The following is a 13771-nucleotide window of genomic DNA, read 5'->3' on the forward strand; positions in this document are numbered from 1 at the left end:
AGGGAAACCAGTAGCTTTTAGCAGGGGAAGAATGGCTGTAATCTGAATTTGCCATTCAGTTGCTTCTCACAGTTCTCCCTCCCTTCCCAAGCAAAACTTTTGAGTTTAAAATCACTTCGGAACTTGTGAGTTTGTGAAGCATTCATGCATTGCTCTTTTAGCAAGGTCTTCAATTAGACAAATAAGGCTCTGCCCCCTTTAAGCATTTTCTACTCTTTAAAAAACCAAAGGCTTCCTGCTCTGGCTTTTTGCCTTGAGGTACCATAGAAAGTCTAAAGGCTGCCTCGTACACAAATCCAGCCGGTCTGATCAATATGGAAGTAGGTGTGAAAGTTGGAAATTCCCAGAAGTGTTGAAAGAGATGCCTCTGCAAATGGGTTAGTTGCAGGATGTTTTTTTAAAAATAACAAAAAAAAAACTTAGGAAAGTTTTGTTTTAAATTTGATTTGGTCAACAATATGCTTTGCTGCATATCCAATTATCATTACAGAATTGAACTGAAACAAATACACGAAGTTAGGATATGGCGAATAAAAATAAGTGGAAGGTTAAAACAAACCTTTTATTTTGTGTATTTAGTATAGCGATACTTCCTTTCTGGACAGTCAGGTTTACAGTATCATGCCATTGGTTAACAGCACTTTTACTCTTTCCTATCCTGCACTTCTACAATTTATCCCCCCCCCCTTTCCTTTACATCAGAAATTGATGATGAACTCCAAACTGCACTTAGCCCCAGCCAGTCTGGCCAATCCCTGGTAACAATGGGTGTTGCATTGAAACATGTGGAGGCTGCTGCTCCGCACCCCCTTTTTATGCTGATCCTCTTGCTTTCTTGTTTGCACTCCAAAACAAGACACTCAGTGCCTTTTTGCCCTGCTTAGTAAGTTCATCTCAATTAAAGGGGCTTCCCCTGAAGAGATGGAGGAAAACCTCAATGGACATTTGAATGTATCTTGACTTTATTTTCCTTCACAGTTCATGGCCTTATGAATAAAAACCAGGGTGGAGAGACTGCAAGAGGAAGTGAGGATTAGATTGCCATGCTTGGTATATACCCAAATCAGTACAGCTTCTGTGAATCCCTGGTAAGTTGGAGCAGGGCTTGCAGTATACTTCAGCATCAGCTGGTGTGCAGAATTTGGGTACACAGTTCCCAAGCAGAACTGAAGAGTCAACTCTCCACCCATCCGCTTATCCTGCTTTCTGCAGCCATTTCTACCTGCCCTCATGCCTGATGTTACATATGACATCAGAGCTTTTAGAAAAATAATTGCGGTATCCTGAAAAAAATTAGTATACGTTTAGCTTAAGCTGTCTGGAAAATTGCTTCTACTGTGAATAAAAGTGTATAACGGAACTGGAATAGTTTACCTTCCTTGGAAGACTTTTCATTTGAGGTTTTAAGCAGAGGATCATGCCTTCTGGCTTCCTGTATTACAATATGAAAGCATAGAAGCTCCATTTATTTCAGCAAGATTGGGTTAGGGAAAAGTGATTGTAAGATCAATTCCATGATATCAAAGGTATATAAAGTTAAAGTGTCAGCCAAAACATTTAAGACTTTGACTACATGCTTGTAGGAAGCCTCTGCTGCTTTCGACGGTTTCCTGTTTCTCTGAACTCTTCCCTTTGCTTCAAATATTCAGCCTTGCATTCTTCATAAAACGATGGATCATTGTAGCTAGAAGACAGGCAAAATGCGTTCATTAGGTCTCACAATTTCTCTACTCGATTTTAGTTACTAAACTACTTAAATACACGTAGGAAATGGTGCAGGGAAAGCAACAACAGCGATACCGATTCTGTGGTGGGTATTCTGTGTGAGTGTGCAACCATAGCTGGTGTTTACTTCTTGCTCATTTTTAAGAGAAGGCAACTCATTAGCCTGCTGTTGCAGAGATGTGTGAAATGTGTGTAGGAGACTGCATTGATACCTACACCCCACAACCACAAATTGATAGTTCTTGTTGAATTGCCTGCAAGGGTGTGTGTGTGTGTGTGTGTGTGAGAGAGAGAGAGAGAGAGAGAGAGAGAGAGTGTAAATCACCTTCTTTCTAATACTTAGCAGTTGGACCTTCTCTTTTCATCTTGCTACAAATGATGGGGGAGGGGTGTAGAATGCAATATATGGTCCAAACTCATATGAAAAGAGTACGAGAGAAAAAATAGTACTGCCTTGTTAATTCTAGGGTCTTTGCACTTGCAAAATGGAACTTCAGATTCTCCGCCTTGCAACCCTCCATTACACCCTCAATATTCCCCAGAAGGTTAGGCATGTGTAGGTGGGGGGGAGATGAAGGTGCTGTTAGGAACTAAGGCTCACACAACACTGGATTTAACCCTGCGTCCCCTTAACAAAACAGGCAACCTCAGAACAGAAGGCTGCATTTCACAATAGCTGCTTTGTTCTTAAAACTGACTAGAAACTTACAGCAGGAGGGCTCCATCACTTTCTAAGCAAGTCTCTCTGACTCTTGTAAGTGGCAGTTCTCACACGGCCAGGAAGTTCCTCCGAATGTTTAGCCAAAAAACCCTTTCTTGTAATGTGAACCCATTGGTTCAGTTCCTACACCCTGAAGCAACGTACATTTGCATCCTACGTTGCATCCCTTCAAATATCTGAAAATGGTTGTCATATAACCTCTTAATCATCTCTTCTCCAGCCTAAACTGTTCATCATAGGACTGGGTCTTCAAGCTTTTTAATGCGACATAAGATGCAATGGTATAACCTAGGTATAACCTAAAAAGCAGAGACATCACCTTGCCAACAAAGGTCCGTATAATTAAAGCCATGGTTTTCCCAGTAGTGATGTATGGAAGTGAGAGCTGGACCATAAAGAAGGCTGATTGCCAAAGAATTGATGCTTTTGAATTATGGTGCTGGAGGAGACTCTTGAGAGTCCCATGGACTGCAAGAAGATCGAACGTATCCATTCTTAAGGAAATCAGCACTGAGTGTTCACTGGAAGGACAGACCCTGAAGCTGAGGCTCCAATACTTTGGCCACCTCATGAGAAGAGAAGACTCCCTGGAAAACACCCTGGTGTTGGGAAAGATGGAGGGCACAAGGAGAAGGGGACGACAGAGGATGAGATGGTTGGACAGTGTTCTCAAAGCTACCAGCATGAGTTTGACCAAACTGCAGGAGGCAGTGGAAGATAGGAGTGCCTGGCGTGCTCTGGTCCATGGGGTCACGAAGAGTCGGACACGACTAAACAACAACAAACCTAGGTAGATACTTTATCAAGTAAGTGAACCAGAAGGGTAACACCCCATACAAGTTATACACAGGGCATATTTTGTTTAAGTACTCAGTAGTATGGAGTAACTTTTTTTTTTGCTTGCCACGATAGCCATTTTGTGCTGGCACACCTGACACTTAATGTAAAAGAGTACTTGCATCTCATTTGTTACAAAAAAGAGCGCTACCTCGTATAGATACATCTAGATTTTGTATCATATACTACCTATTGAGACTAAGATGATCAATCTTGTCTGCTTTTAGAGACCACTTTATTTTTAGTCCTCTTCTAAATTAGCTCACTCAACCCACCCACACACACATAGCAAGAGGTATTAGATTACTCTTCCTTTAATTTATTGCTTGGTGTGGACCATGCATTGTACTTACTAGCCAGTGACGCATTCTTTCAAGGCTGCATTTTCTTCTCTGCATTTTACCACCATCAGAATGCCTGAATCCTGGCAACATTTGGTGAAGGCTGAAACAAAATTTGGGACAACTGGGGTTATACTGAATAACGTGTCAAGTGTAAATAGGTTGTGACCCTTGCTCTTGATCAGCAGTCTAATACAACTTCACTGCAGCAAAGTACACATTCAGCACAGTAGTGTACTTATGTTTCTGAAAAATGACAGAGGTCTATCACACAACTATCACCCCGAACATGTGGAATGTCACTTGTTTGAAAACTGCTTTGTGCACTAAAGCAGAATGCAATACTGGTAATACTGTGGAGCGTTTTTGCGCTATTGACTGGTCACAGTATTAGAGACAGTATTGGACTACAGGGATACTGACTTGATTTAGGAATAAAGTTTTACATCAGAGGCGATAAACCTGCGACCCTTCAGATGTTGGAAGTCCAACTTCCACCAGCCCCTGTCAGTATGGCCAATGCTGAGGGATGAAGGGAGAATCTGATGATAATGCCTATCCCTTGGTGTATTCAAGAAAAAAATTGAATACCACCTCCTCCTTCACTGCTATACATATCACATAACATTTTACCCAATGGACAACCCCTTTATGTGCAGGAAGATTTAGATAATTTTCAAACAAGCAGTTTTGCCAATGCACAATCTCAAGGACTGTTCCACAGTGCGGCATGTAGAAGTGTTTAAAACAACAACAACACCCACCCCACCTTCATTTGCTAGTAAATTACTCTTCTCCATCTTTGCACCGTGAGTTTTATCAATTTAACTGTTACAACAAACTTGCTCCTATTACAAAGTGATGTAATATTCCATACAAAACGGACTAAACTTACATGTCCCGAAATAGTTCAAGAAAACAAAACAAAACAAAAAGCAACATTTATATTGGGGCCGAAACGAAGCAGTCCATATTGCCCCAATAAACCAGCTGTTCTATGTCAAATGGGTTTGGTGTAAAATCTTCCTTAGCCTGGATGAATAATAAACACAGTGTAGGCTATAGATGCACATAGCCTGACCTTTTGATTGTGCTAGCTTCTGCTAGGGTAGTTAGTGGAAGAGGGCTTGAAAGGGGCTAGTTGTGGACATTTTAAAACCCTGTGCGCAGTATTGCAATACCCTGCCATCACCCTAAGCTTGTTAAACAAGGTTTCCGCTCTTTATTTATTCCCCTCCCCTTACAACTTTATGTCCTTACTAGAGCACATGGGGAAAACTCCAAAGTTCCTCTAACCCTTCCAAGGAAGCTCAGCCAGATATTGCCCACCAGATAGTCTCGCTAAATAATATCACTTTTCCATGCTGGGGTAGGGAAGCAGCCAAACTGTGTTCATGAGGGATTTCATCTTCCAGCAGTAGCTGCAGGTCTCAAGGCTGCCTGGTGATCAACCCCTGGTGCAGCTCAGCTTCGAATGACCAGAAACTCGGCCGTCACTACATTGGTGCACTGAAAACATATGGATGTAAGAAGAGCCCGGCTGCAATGGCCCTCCTGGTCCAGCATCCTGGTCTCCCAGTGACTAATCAGATGCCCATGGGAAGCCCACAAGTGCAGGAGCACAAGGGGAGGAGCGAAGGGCCCCACTGTTCTGATGGTGTGTGTGTTGTTTTAAGGCTGTTTTATCGGTACTCTCCAAATGCATCAAATTATTCCAGCCATTAAAATTTGCATTGGGAAGCTGTCCAAGTCACCGATAATGCTTGATTGTATTAGTCGAGAATAAAACAAGCCTTCGCCGAGAAGTATTTTCTTACTTGGTGACCGCTCTGATCTTCAAGCTCAGCCACTCCTGGCCTGCTGCCTTGAGCTTTTTGTAAGGTCTTTCTCACTTGTTTAGCAACAAGGTTGTAATTAGGCTCCCCCCGCCCCGCCGCTTCGCACTGTGTAACAAATTAACACTGCTCATACTTGGGAGTGATCTTCAATACTACTAAACTATTTATGAAACAGTATTTATTCTGCAACAAATTCAGGAGGTGAAACCCTTCTCCTTTTCATACTGCTTTCAACAAGTCAGGGCCCGTGTGATAACACAGCTAGACTTTGATTAGCATTTTGCACCGCTGATTCCGATGGACCACTTCACGCAAGCCTGTTTTCTTTTGCAGATACAACCTCCGTGTCTGAAAGCCCATTGTGCGATAAACACACACATGTATTTTGCCATATGCAAAATCCAGAAGGTGACCAGCTCTCGTATGGTTGTCACCCAGGACTTCTGGCGTGCAAAAAAGCACTCCTGGCATCTTCTATGAAGCCAGAAGTGCTCCGATGGCAAGAGTGCTATTATTTATCCTCCAGGAAATTCCTGAAAAAGGAACTCCAACATATTCCTGGTGGGCTTGCAATAGGTCTGATCAGTGAATCTGGAATATAAATGAGAGCTCTGCTGTTTAAGGGGATAGTTTAAATAAAGAGCACTTCTGATCAATGAAAACTGTTAACCTGCTTAATTGGGCATTGGGTTAAAAAGATCTATTTTTAAAAATTACATGTCTGCATAAACACTGAAAATGGCAAGCACCGGGTTACAGGACATTGCTCTCTCACACACAGTAAGGCAGGGATCAGAAACCTGTGCACCTTTAGATGTCATTGAACTTCCAAGTCCTCCACTAGCCCCAGACAGCATGACCAATGGTACCAGATTAATATTGAGTTGTAGTCCAACATCATTCGGCGGGGGGCATCCTACAATAAGGAATGCCTCTAAGGTGTTATATATTGCTTAATCAAAATATCTCTAAGTGGCTTGCATAATAATATCGTGCCTGCTACGATCATATGCAGATCATCCAAAAAAAAAAAAGAAAGAAAGAAATAAAGGATGCTTTTTTCTTCAGTACAGTTGTTCTTATGTATATGCAAATTCAACTGGTGAATGAATGAGTTAATAAACTCAGGCTGCTATGCTATATATGCTTTAGCTGGTTGTAAACCCCATTCAATGTAGTAGGTCTTACTTTGGAGTAAACAGATTTGGGATTGCATTGTCAAAAGTAAAATGCATTTTCTTCAGTGACAATCCTGTCCAAGGAATCTAGTAACCTAAAAACGTTGAAGCCCTGCATTTCACATCTGGCTCTTAAAATATAATGTGTATCCTAGATATACACTGTTTCTCTCATTTCATATAAACGCAGCGGATATAATAAGCTGTAAAAAATGTTGATGGGATTCTCAAGCTTAACATTTGGTCTAGAGAGCAATTGGATTTCTGCTTTCCCACTGGCACTGGCCAGCTTTTCTTCTTCCTTTTGCAATCATTCCCCCTGAAAGCTGTGAAGTAAAATACACCCACATGCACACCAAATAAAATAAAAGCCGAAGACAACAGGAGGTCCCTCTCACTTGTTAGCTCACCAGCTTCAGTTGGTTAAAGGTGTGATGTCCTAGTGAACGGAGCCTGAACTGCTACAGAGAGCACACCCCGGCTTCTGAGCAGCCCTGCCTGAGCTACACACAGCCGTGGCCACGCACACAGGAAGCATCATTACAAAGTGATAAAACTGCTTCCAGCTATATGGTTTTAATGTTGTTAATGCTAACTAAAAAGGAAAAGAAATGGGGAGGGAGAGCAGGCACGGGGAATATAAGAATCCTACCATGCGAATGTATCGCACAGCTTAATTGCTGGCTTCTGTATCCCAAACCCTTTTAAATCCCGCAAATACTGGCGGGGGGAGGGGGGAGAGAAGCTACAAAAGACTTAGCTACACAAATGTTAACTAGATTCAAGTCCAAAAGCGCTGCACCTCTCACTTTTATTAACCAATTTTGGACAGCTATAATTGAAATCCACTTTGGGGGAGGGGGATAAAATGGATTCAGAAATCAAACAGAAAACCAGGTGTATACAACTCCCAAATATTAAAATTAAGTTCCAGGAAATCAACCCCCTATTCCCCGTTCAGCTTTACTTATTTCCCATGTTGTCAATAGAAGGCTCATCAACTTGGAGGACAGACCAAAGATGAATACTGCGTTCCCCATGTTTTCACAGTATTTTCCACAAGCTACCAATTGAGATAATAACTGGAGGGCACTACCCTTTTCACAATCAGGCGGCAATCTGCTGACATATACTGCATGCTGAGTGAGGAACAGTTGGCCTTTCAAGTCTAGTCTCGCACTGCAAGAAAAGGAGGGACGACGCTATCCAATAATCCATAAACCATCGTTTGTATTTTTGAGCCTACTCTTAAAGAAACAACAACAACCCACAAGGTGTGTAGCAAAACCTAGCTTCCTGTGGTTTTATTTTTGTTTTTTAAGTTACCATATAGCAGATGTGGAAAAACATGCAGCTTCTGTATGGCTGCACATTTATGTGGCTTATCGGTTTAGAAATGTCGTTTCTCATTTAAAAAAACAAAACAAATTGCTTTTCCAGCCTTCATGGGTGTAGAGCTATGTTTAGAAGCGTAGTAGCAAAACAGAAGAAAAAAGCTACATGCATGTGTTATTTTTATGTAGATATTATTAACATCATTTATTTATTTATTTATTTATTCTTATTTATTAAATTTGAATACTGTAATACTTATATTATGTGAACCTAGGAATCTTTAGTTTTGAATGTACATATACCTGCCCAGTAGTGATGTATGGAAGTGAGACCTGGACCATAAAGAAGGCTGCTCGCCGAAGAATTGATTCTTTTGAATTATGGTGCTGTAGGAGACTCTTGAGAGTCCCACGGACTGCAAGAAAATCAAACCTATCCATTCTGAAGGAAATCAGCCCTGAAGGACAGATCCTGAAGCTGAGGCTCCAAGACTTTGGCCACCTCATGAGAAGAGAAGACTCCCTGGAAAAGACCCTGATGTTGGGAAAGATGGAGGGCACAAGGAGAAGGGGAAGACAGAGGACGAGATGGTTGGACAGTGTTCTCGAAGCTACCAGCAGGAGTTTGACCAAACTGCAGGAGGCAGTGGAAGACAGGAGTGCCTGGCGTGCTCTGGTCCATGGGGTCATGAAGAGTCAGACACGACTGAACGACTAAACAACAACATACCTGCCCCACCAAGTAATCTGGTTAATTCTAGTGTTTGAATCATTTTGAGATTCCATGGCAACTAGTCAGTCACTTACTGAAGTAAATTATAGAATCATAGGGACCCTAAGGGACATCTATTGCAGCCCCCTGCATGACAGGATCTTAACTAGATCATACACAACAACCTCTGCTTAAAAATCTCCAAGGAGAGTCCATTAACTCTCATGAAAGTCTGTTACACCATTGAATAGTTCTTACTATAAGAAAGTTCTTCTTTCTTGTAGCTTGAAGCCATTGGTTCATGTTCTAGCCTTCACAGCAGGAGAAATCAGGCTTGCTCCATCTTCCATGTGACAGCCCTTTAGATATTTGAAGATGACACTGTGTATATATATAGCAATTAATGTCCTTTAATAGAGCTATACTATTTGCCCTCACAGAGAACCATCCACCCTGCAAAGGTAAGTCACTAAGGGTAGTGTTCCCTGTTTTACAGCTACTGAACCAATTCAGCAGGGGTGTGTGGCTTGACCAAACCTATCAAGTTAATAGGCATCTTTGCAGCCAAGCATCCCACATACAAAGTCACTCAGGTTTCTACAAAAAGGAGGTTCAGTGCACAACTATAGAGGGGATGGTGTTTTGTTTATTTAAAGAGGGCAAGATTCACAGGCCAGGAAAGCTCAAAAAGTGGTGTTGTGCATGCCTTTTAAAATTGATAAGTCCTATAATATTTAATATGCAAAAAGGTACCCCACTGTTGGTTATTTTGGTGTGTCAATTTTGTGGAAGTGAGGAACTTTTGCAACAAAGTGTTAACTTCATTCAGCTGTTTTTGAAACAAGAAAACTGATGCTAATCTCATGTCCAATTACTTAACGCCAACTAGCATTTATATAGCACTTCTGAGAATATTCAAAATGTAACATCTCCGACAATCCCTGCACCAACCTTATAAAGTAGGTCAGTGTTGCTATTCCCTTATGCAATTTTTATTTATTTATGTATTTATTTATTTTACTGAGAGAGGCTGTATAGTTTAAAAGAACATCAAATAACTTATAAACTGAAACATTGTAGAACTGTCTTCCTGGATCTAACCAGGGTATGCATTCATTTGGGGAAAGTTCAAATAGTCTATGGAAGTACACAAATGGAGATTAGTACCATCTTCAGCTACTTTGCTAATAAAAGTTCTTGCTGCTGTTCACACTAGAGAAACACAGTATATCAAATTTTAAAATGTTCATAATGTAATAAGAAAGGGTCTCACTCAGATTTATTATTCAATTGTAATTCTCCCCTATACACTTAGCAAGTAAACCACTGCCAAAGTAACACTGGTGATCTTAGGACCTGCCTCTGTGGTTTATATATAAAGGGTTTACAATTTTACTACTTAAGAGCTGGTCCTATGGAGGTGTTACCTCACCATTTATATTTTCTTCAACACTTATGATATTGCTATCACACTCTTAAAATAAGAAAATCTACCATGAACCAGAACAAGCTTAAAGTTAGCCCCCCCTTTTGAACCAAAAAGAAAGAAAGAAAAAAAAGAAAAAGAAAAAAAGCATATCCCCTAAGATTCACATCATTCTTTTTTGCTGTACGATTCAATTTGGGGGTGGAGAGAGAGAATCTGGAGTGATTAGGTGCTACAGAGTATTGGGTATTTGAAATCATGTATTTTGTAAGACATCTAAAGGCTCATACTTAATGACTGAAGCTATAAACATGCTGATTTTTTAAAAAATAAAATAAAAACAAAGTTATGTCTTTGACTTTGTGATTTATTAACTTGTTATTTTGAAGATTACACATTGTGCAAAGAATGGATTTACGGGTGCATTTAATGAGGCAAGTAGAAGGTACAGCAAACATGAAAAGACTGTTCTGAATTGTCGTGTGTGAGCTATTTGATATTTCTGACACAGTACAAAAGGCGGCTTCTCTGTAGATTGATCACGGTTCGGTTAACATCACTGAATATCTAATACCTCCAACTCAATTAATTCTCACCTGATTAAGATCAGACTGATATTCAAACTAAATCATCTCTCCAGTCAAGTAGAAATCAATATTTCTTATTTTACTTTTAAATTATAGCAACAAATAAAATATACACATCGCCGTGTGCCAGGAGTGGCTTTTCCCAGCTTGGCCCACTATGGCATGCATAACAGAGCTGATTAAAGAATTATTCTAATTTGAGCAAGGACATATAGAAAAAAACAAGATTAAATCCGAATATGGCGAGATGGAAAGAAGTAATTATAGGGCAAGCAGAAGATTGACATAGCATAAACTCTTATTCTCTAAAAATTTACCTCATTTGTCAGATCTGAACATCCATTTGCCTTCGCGTTCATGCCTGCCGTACTATGTTTATAATCCCATATTAAATAATGATCCTCTACCCTACCTCTATCAAAGTCCCTACAACAAACCCAGCACATCTTCCTTAACAGAACCATTTCAGAAATTGGCACATGTGGAAAACTCTAGAAGGACAGGAGAAAGAAAGACCAAGAGCCTACTAAAAATCAAACCCTGCTCAAATTTAACAGGTCTCTTTCTCCGCCAGCCCCTTACTCTACAACGCAGACACTTTATTTCCTTCTGGTAAACTGGGGTATTCTGAGCTATAGGCTCTTGTAGACCAATCCTACATATGCTACCACTCCAGCAAATATAGTGGTACCTTGGTTCTCAAACGCCTTGGTACTCAAACACTGCAAACCCAGAAGTAGGTGTTCTGGTTTGTGAACTTTTTTCAGAAGCCGAACATGCTCCTTTTTGAGTGTTATGCTTCCGTTCTGAGTGCCACACTTCCGTTTTGAGAGCTACGCTGAGGTCTGTCTGTTTTTGTTAGTTATTTTGCATTATTGTTTTGTACCTTTTGTGTTTTGTTTTTGTGACTGTGTGGAACCCAGTTCAGCTACTGATTGATTGATTGATTGAGTGAGTGAGTGAGTGAGTGACTGCAGTACATTGTTTATTGCTTTCATTTTACGGATCAATGATCTTGTTAGATCGTAAAATTCATGTTAAATTGCTGTTTTAGGGGTTTTTAAAGGTCTGGAACGGATTAATCTATTTTGCATTACTTTCTATGGGAAAGTGTGCCTTGGTTTTGGAACGGACTTCCGGAACGGATTAAGTTTGAGAACCAAGGTACCACTGTACCAGCTTGCGGCACTAGAGCAGCAGCTGAAATTAAACGGCACAGTACTAGTCACTCTAGGGCAGGAGTACCCAGGATGATGTTCTCCAGATGTTATGGACTACAGTTCTCTTCATTCCTCACCACAGGCCATGCACAGCAAGGTTGGGGGTTGGGGAAAACTCACAAGCACACCATCCTCAGTGACTTTCAGCTACAAGCAGAGTTACAACAACACAAAGAGAACAACAGGGGAACTAGAAAAAGGGATGGTTCCGAATCTTCAGTTTCTTTTTGAACTGTCAGAAGTGCACATGTTCATTATTACACAACATTTGCAGTGAACACCCCATTTTGTGACTTTGTTTTGGTTTTAAAAACAATCTTTTAATTATTGCACGGATGCTTTGCCACAAAAGCCAAGCAAAGTGTTATGGTAGTATAGTGTTACAGCACCAGAATCAATTATGATAGTATTATATTGTTATAGCACTATCTTTTCTGTCTTCTTTGTTTTAATGAAAGTGTTGTAGTAATAATTAAAGGAAGATTCAAAATAAACAAATGGGGCGTTCGTTTAGTGAATGTGTGCTAAGTTTCTTTCTCTTTTTTGATATTTTTCCATTTTTTAACAGTGTTGTTTACATTTAAATCATTTTCAATTTTTTACACATACGGGATTACTTGAATCCCTGGGCTCCGCCCCCCCCCGCCCCCGGTTTTCAATATTTGTCTAGCCTTTCTACTGCATCTAATTACATTTTTCAAATTGTTTTATGTCCACTTTTAAATTTAACCTTATTACATTATAAGTGCTGTAACAATCCTGCTAACATTTTAAAGTATCTACAGTGATCTTTAAGGTACTCTATAAATTTCCCCCACTTTTTATTAAATTTCTTATCATCTTGGTGTCTGATCTTCACGGTCATTTTTGCCAAATCAGCATAGTCCGTCATCTTGGTTATCCATTTTTCTTTGTGTGTGCTAAGATTCAACTAGCCCAAGTCACAGCAGCTATGTCATGCCCACTGGTGTGGACAGAATGCAGTGAGGTGCATATATAGCAAAATGCAATACTCTCCATAGTATAGAAAGTCAATTCCAATTCTAGCTTGCAACAGAATAATAATAACTGGGTAGTTCTAAAAGTGACCCATATGGAAGCAGCAGCCTTGGCCAAATGCATCTTGTTGCGCTCATGAAATGCTTCTCATGGAATTCATAGCAATTTCTGAGGGGAGAGACAGTTTTAGTTGAGCTAAAGTAGCAGGACACCCAGAACACACCAAGTTCCCCAAGAATGACCTTTCCAGTTTCCAAAACTGCTTTTAGAATGACCTGGAGGAGAGTCAAGAAGTTGTTCACTAAACCAGAGACGATCCGCCTTCCCAGAAAGGGAACTAAATTTAGTCCCGGCCTAGAAAGACGAGTGCCGGGCAATGGACTTAATTGGAACTTTAAAAGCAGCCTTGGCAAGGCAAAAGGCCAGTAGTAAAATTAATGAAAAAGTAATAATGAAAACAAAAGCAATACCCAGGAAGCAACAAGCCTTTGACACAGAACTATCTGCAAAAACAAAGACCAAGTGAGTCTCTGTCCTTTCTCTGCAGATCTTTGGGGGTGGCGCATTTTCAGAAGACCTGCTTATTGAGCATTAATCCCAATTTGCTGACAGAAAAGTTAGCTAGATTCAACTGCAATGGTAAAAACACAGCTTTTCCAGTCCATTTCACAGGAGTGCCCTGATAAAGCCAGGACAGTCCCTTTATGCAGGTATGACATTAGCAAATTCAGGTAAGCTCCTACACCATGCAACACTTAGAGGACTAAGGTGGCCCCCAGCCACGGGTTTCCTGCTCTTTTTTCAATGCAAAATGCTTCAGAAAGAGCAGACTCCTGGCATTTCACACCATTTT

At 40.5% G+C, this 13771-nt stretch overlaps 1 protein-coding gene across 1 annotated transcript in view; it reads right to left on the minus strand.

The window, feature by feature from the left end:
- Positions 1 to 548: 548 nt before the first annotated feature.
- The window catches only part of CMC1 (C-X9-C motif containing 1), a 43278-nt gene continuing 30055 nt past the window's right edge, over positions 549 to 13771 (minus strand). Inside the window, exons 3-4 of the mRNA XM_083405272.1 lie at positions 3637 to 3727; positions 549 to 1684 (exon numbers count right to left, since the gene is read on the minus strand). Of these exons, the coding sequence (XP_083261398.1) occupies positions 1570 to 1684; positions 3637 to 3727 (206 nt within the window). The 3' untranslated portion in view covers positions 549 to 1569. The remainder of the gene's footprint in view (positions 1685 to 3636; positions 3728 to 13771) is intronic.

This window comes from Podarcis tiliguerta, assembly GCF_965153285.1.
Source record: "Podarcis tiliguerta genome assembly, chromosome: 12".
NCBI classification, from domain to species: Eukaryota; Metazoa; Chordata; class Lepidosauria; order Squamata; family Lacertidae; genus Podarcis; species Podarcis tiliguerta.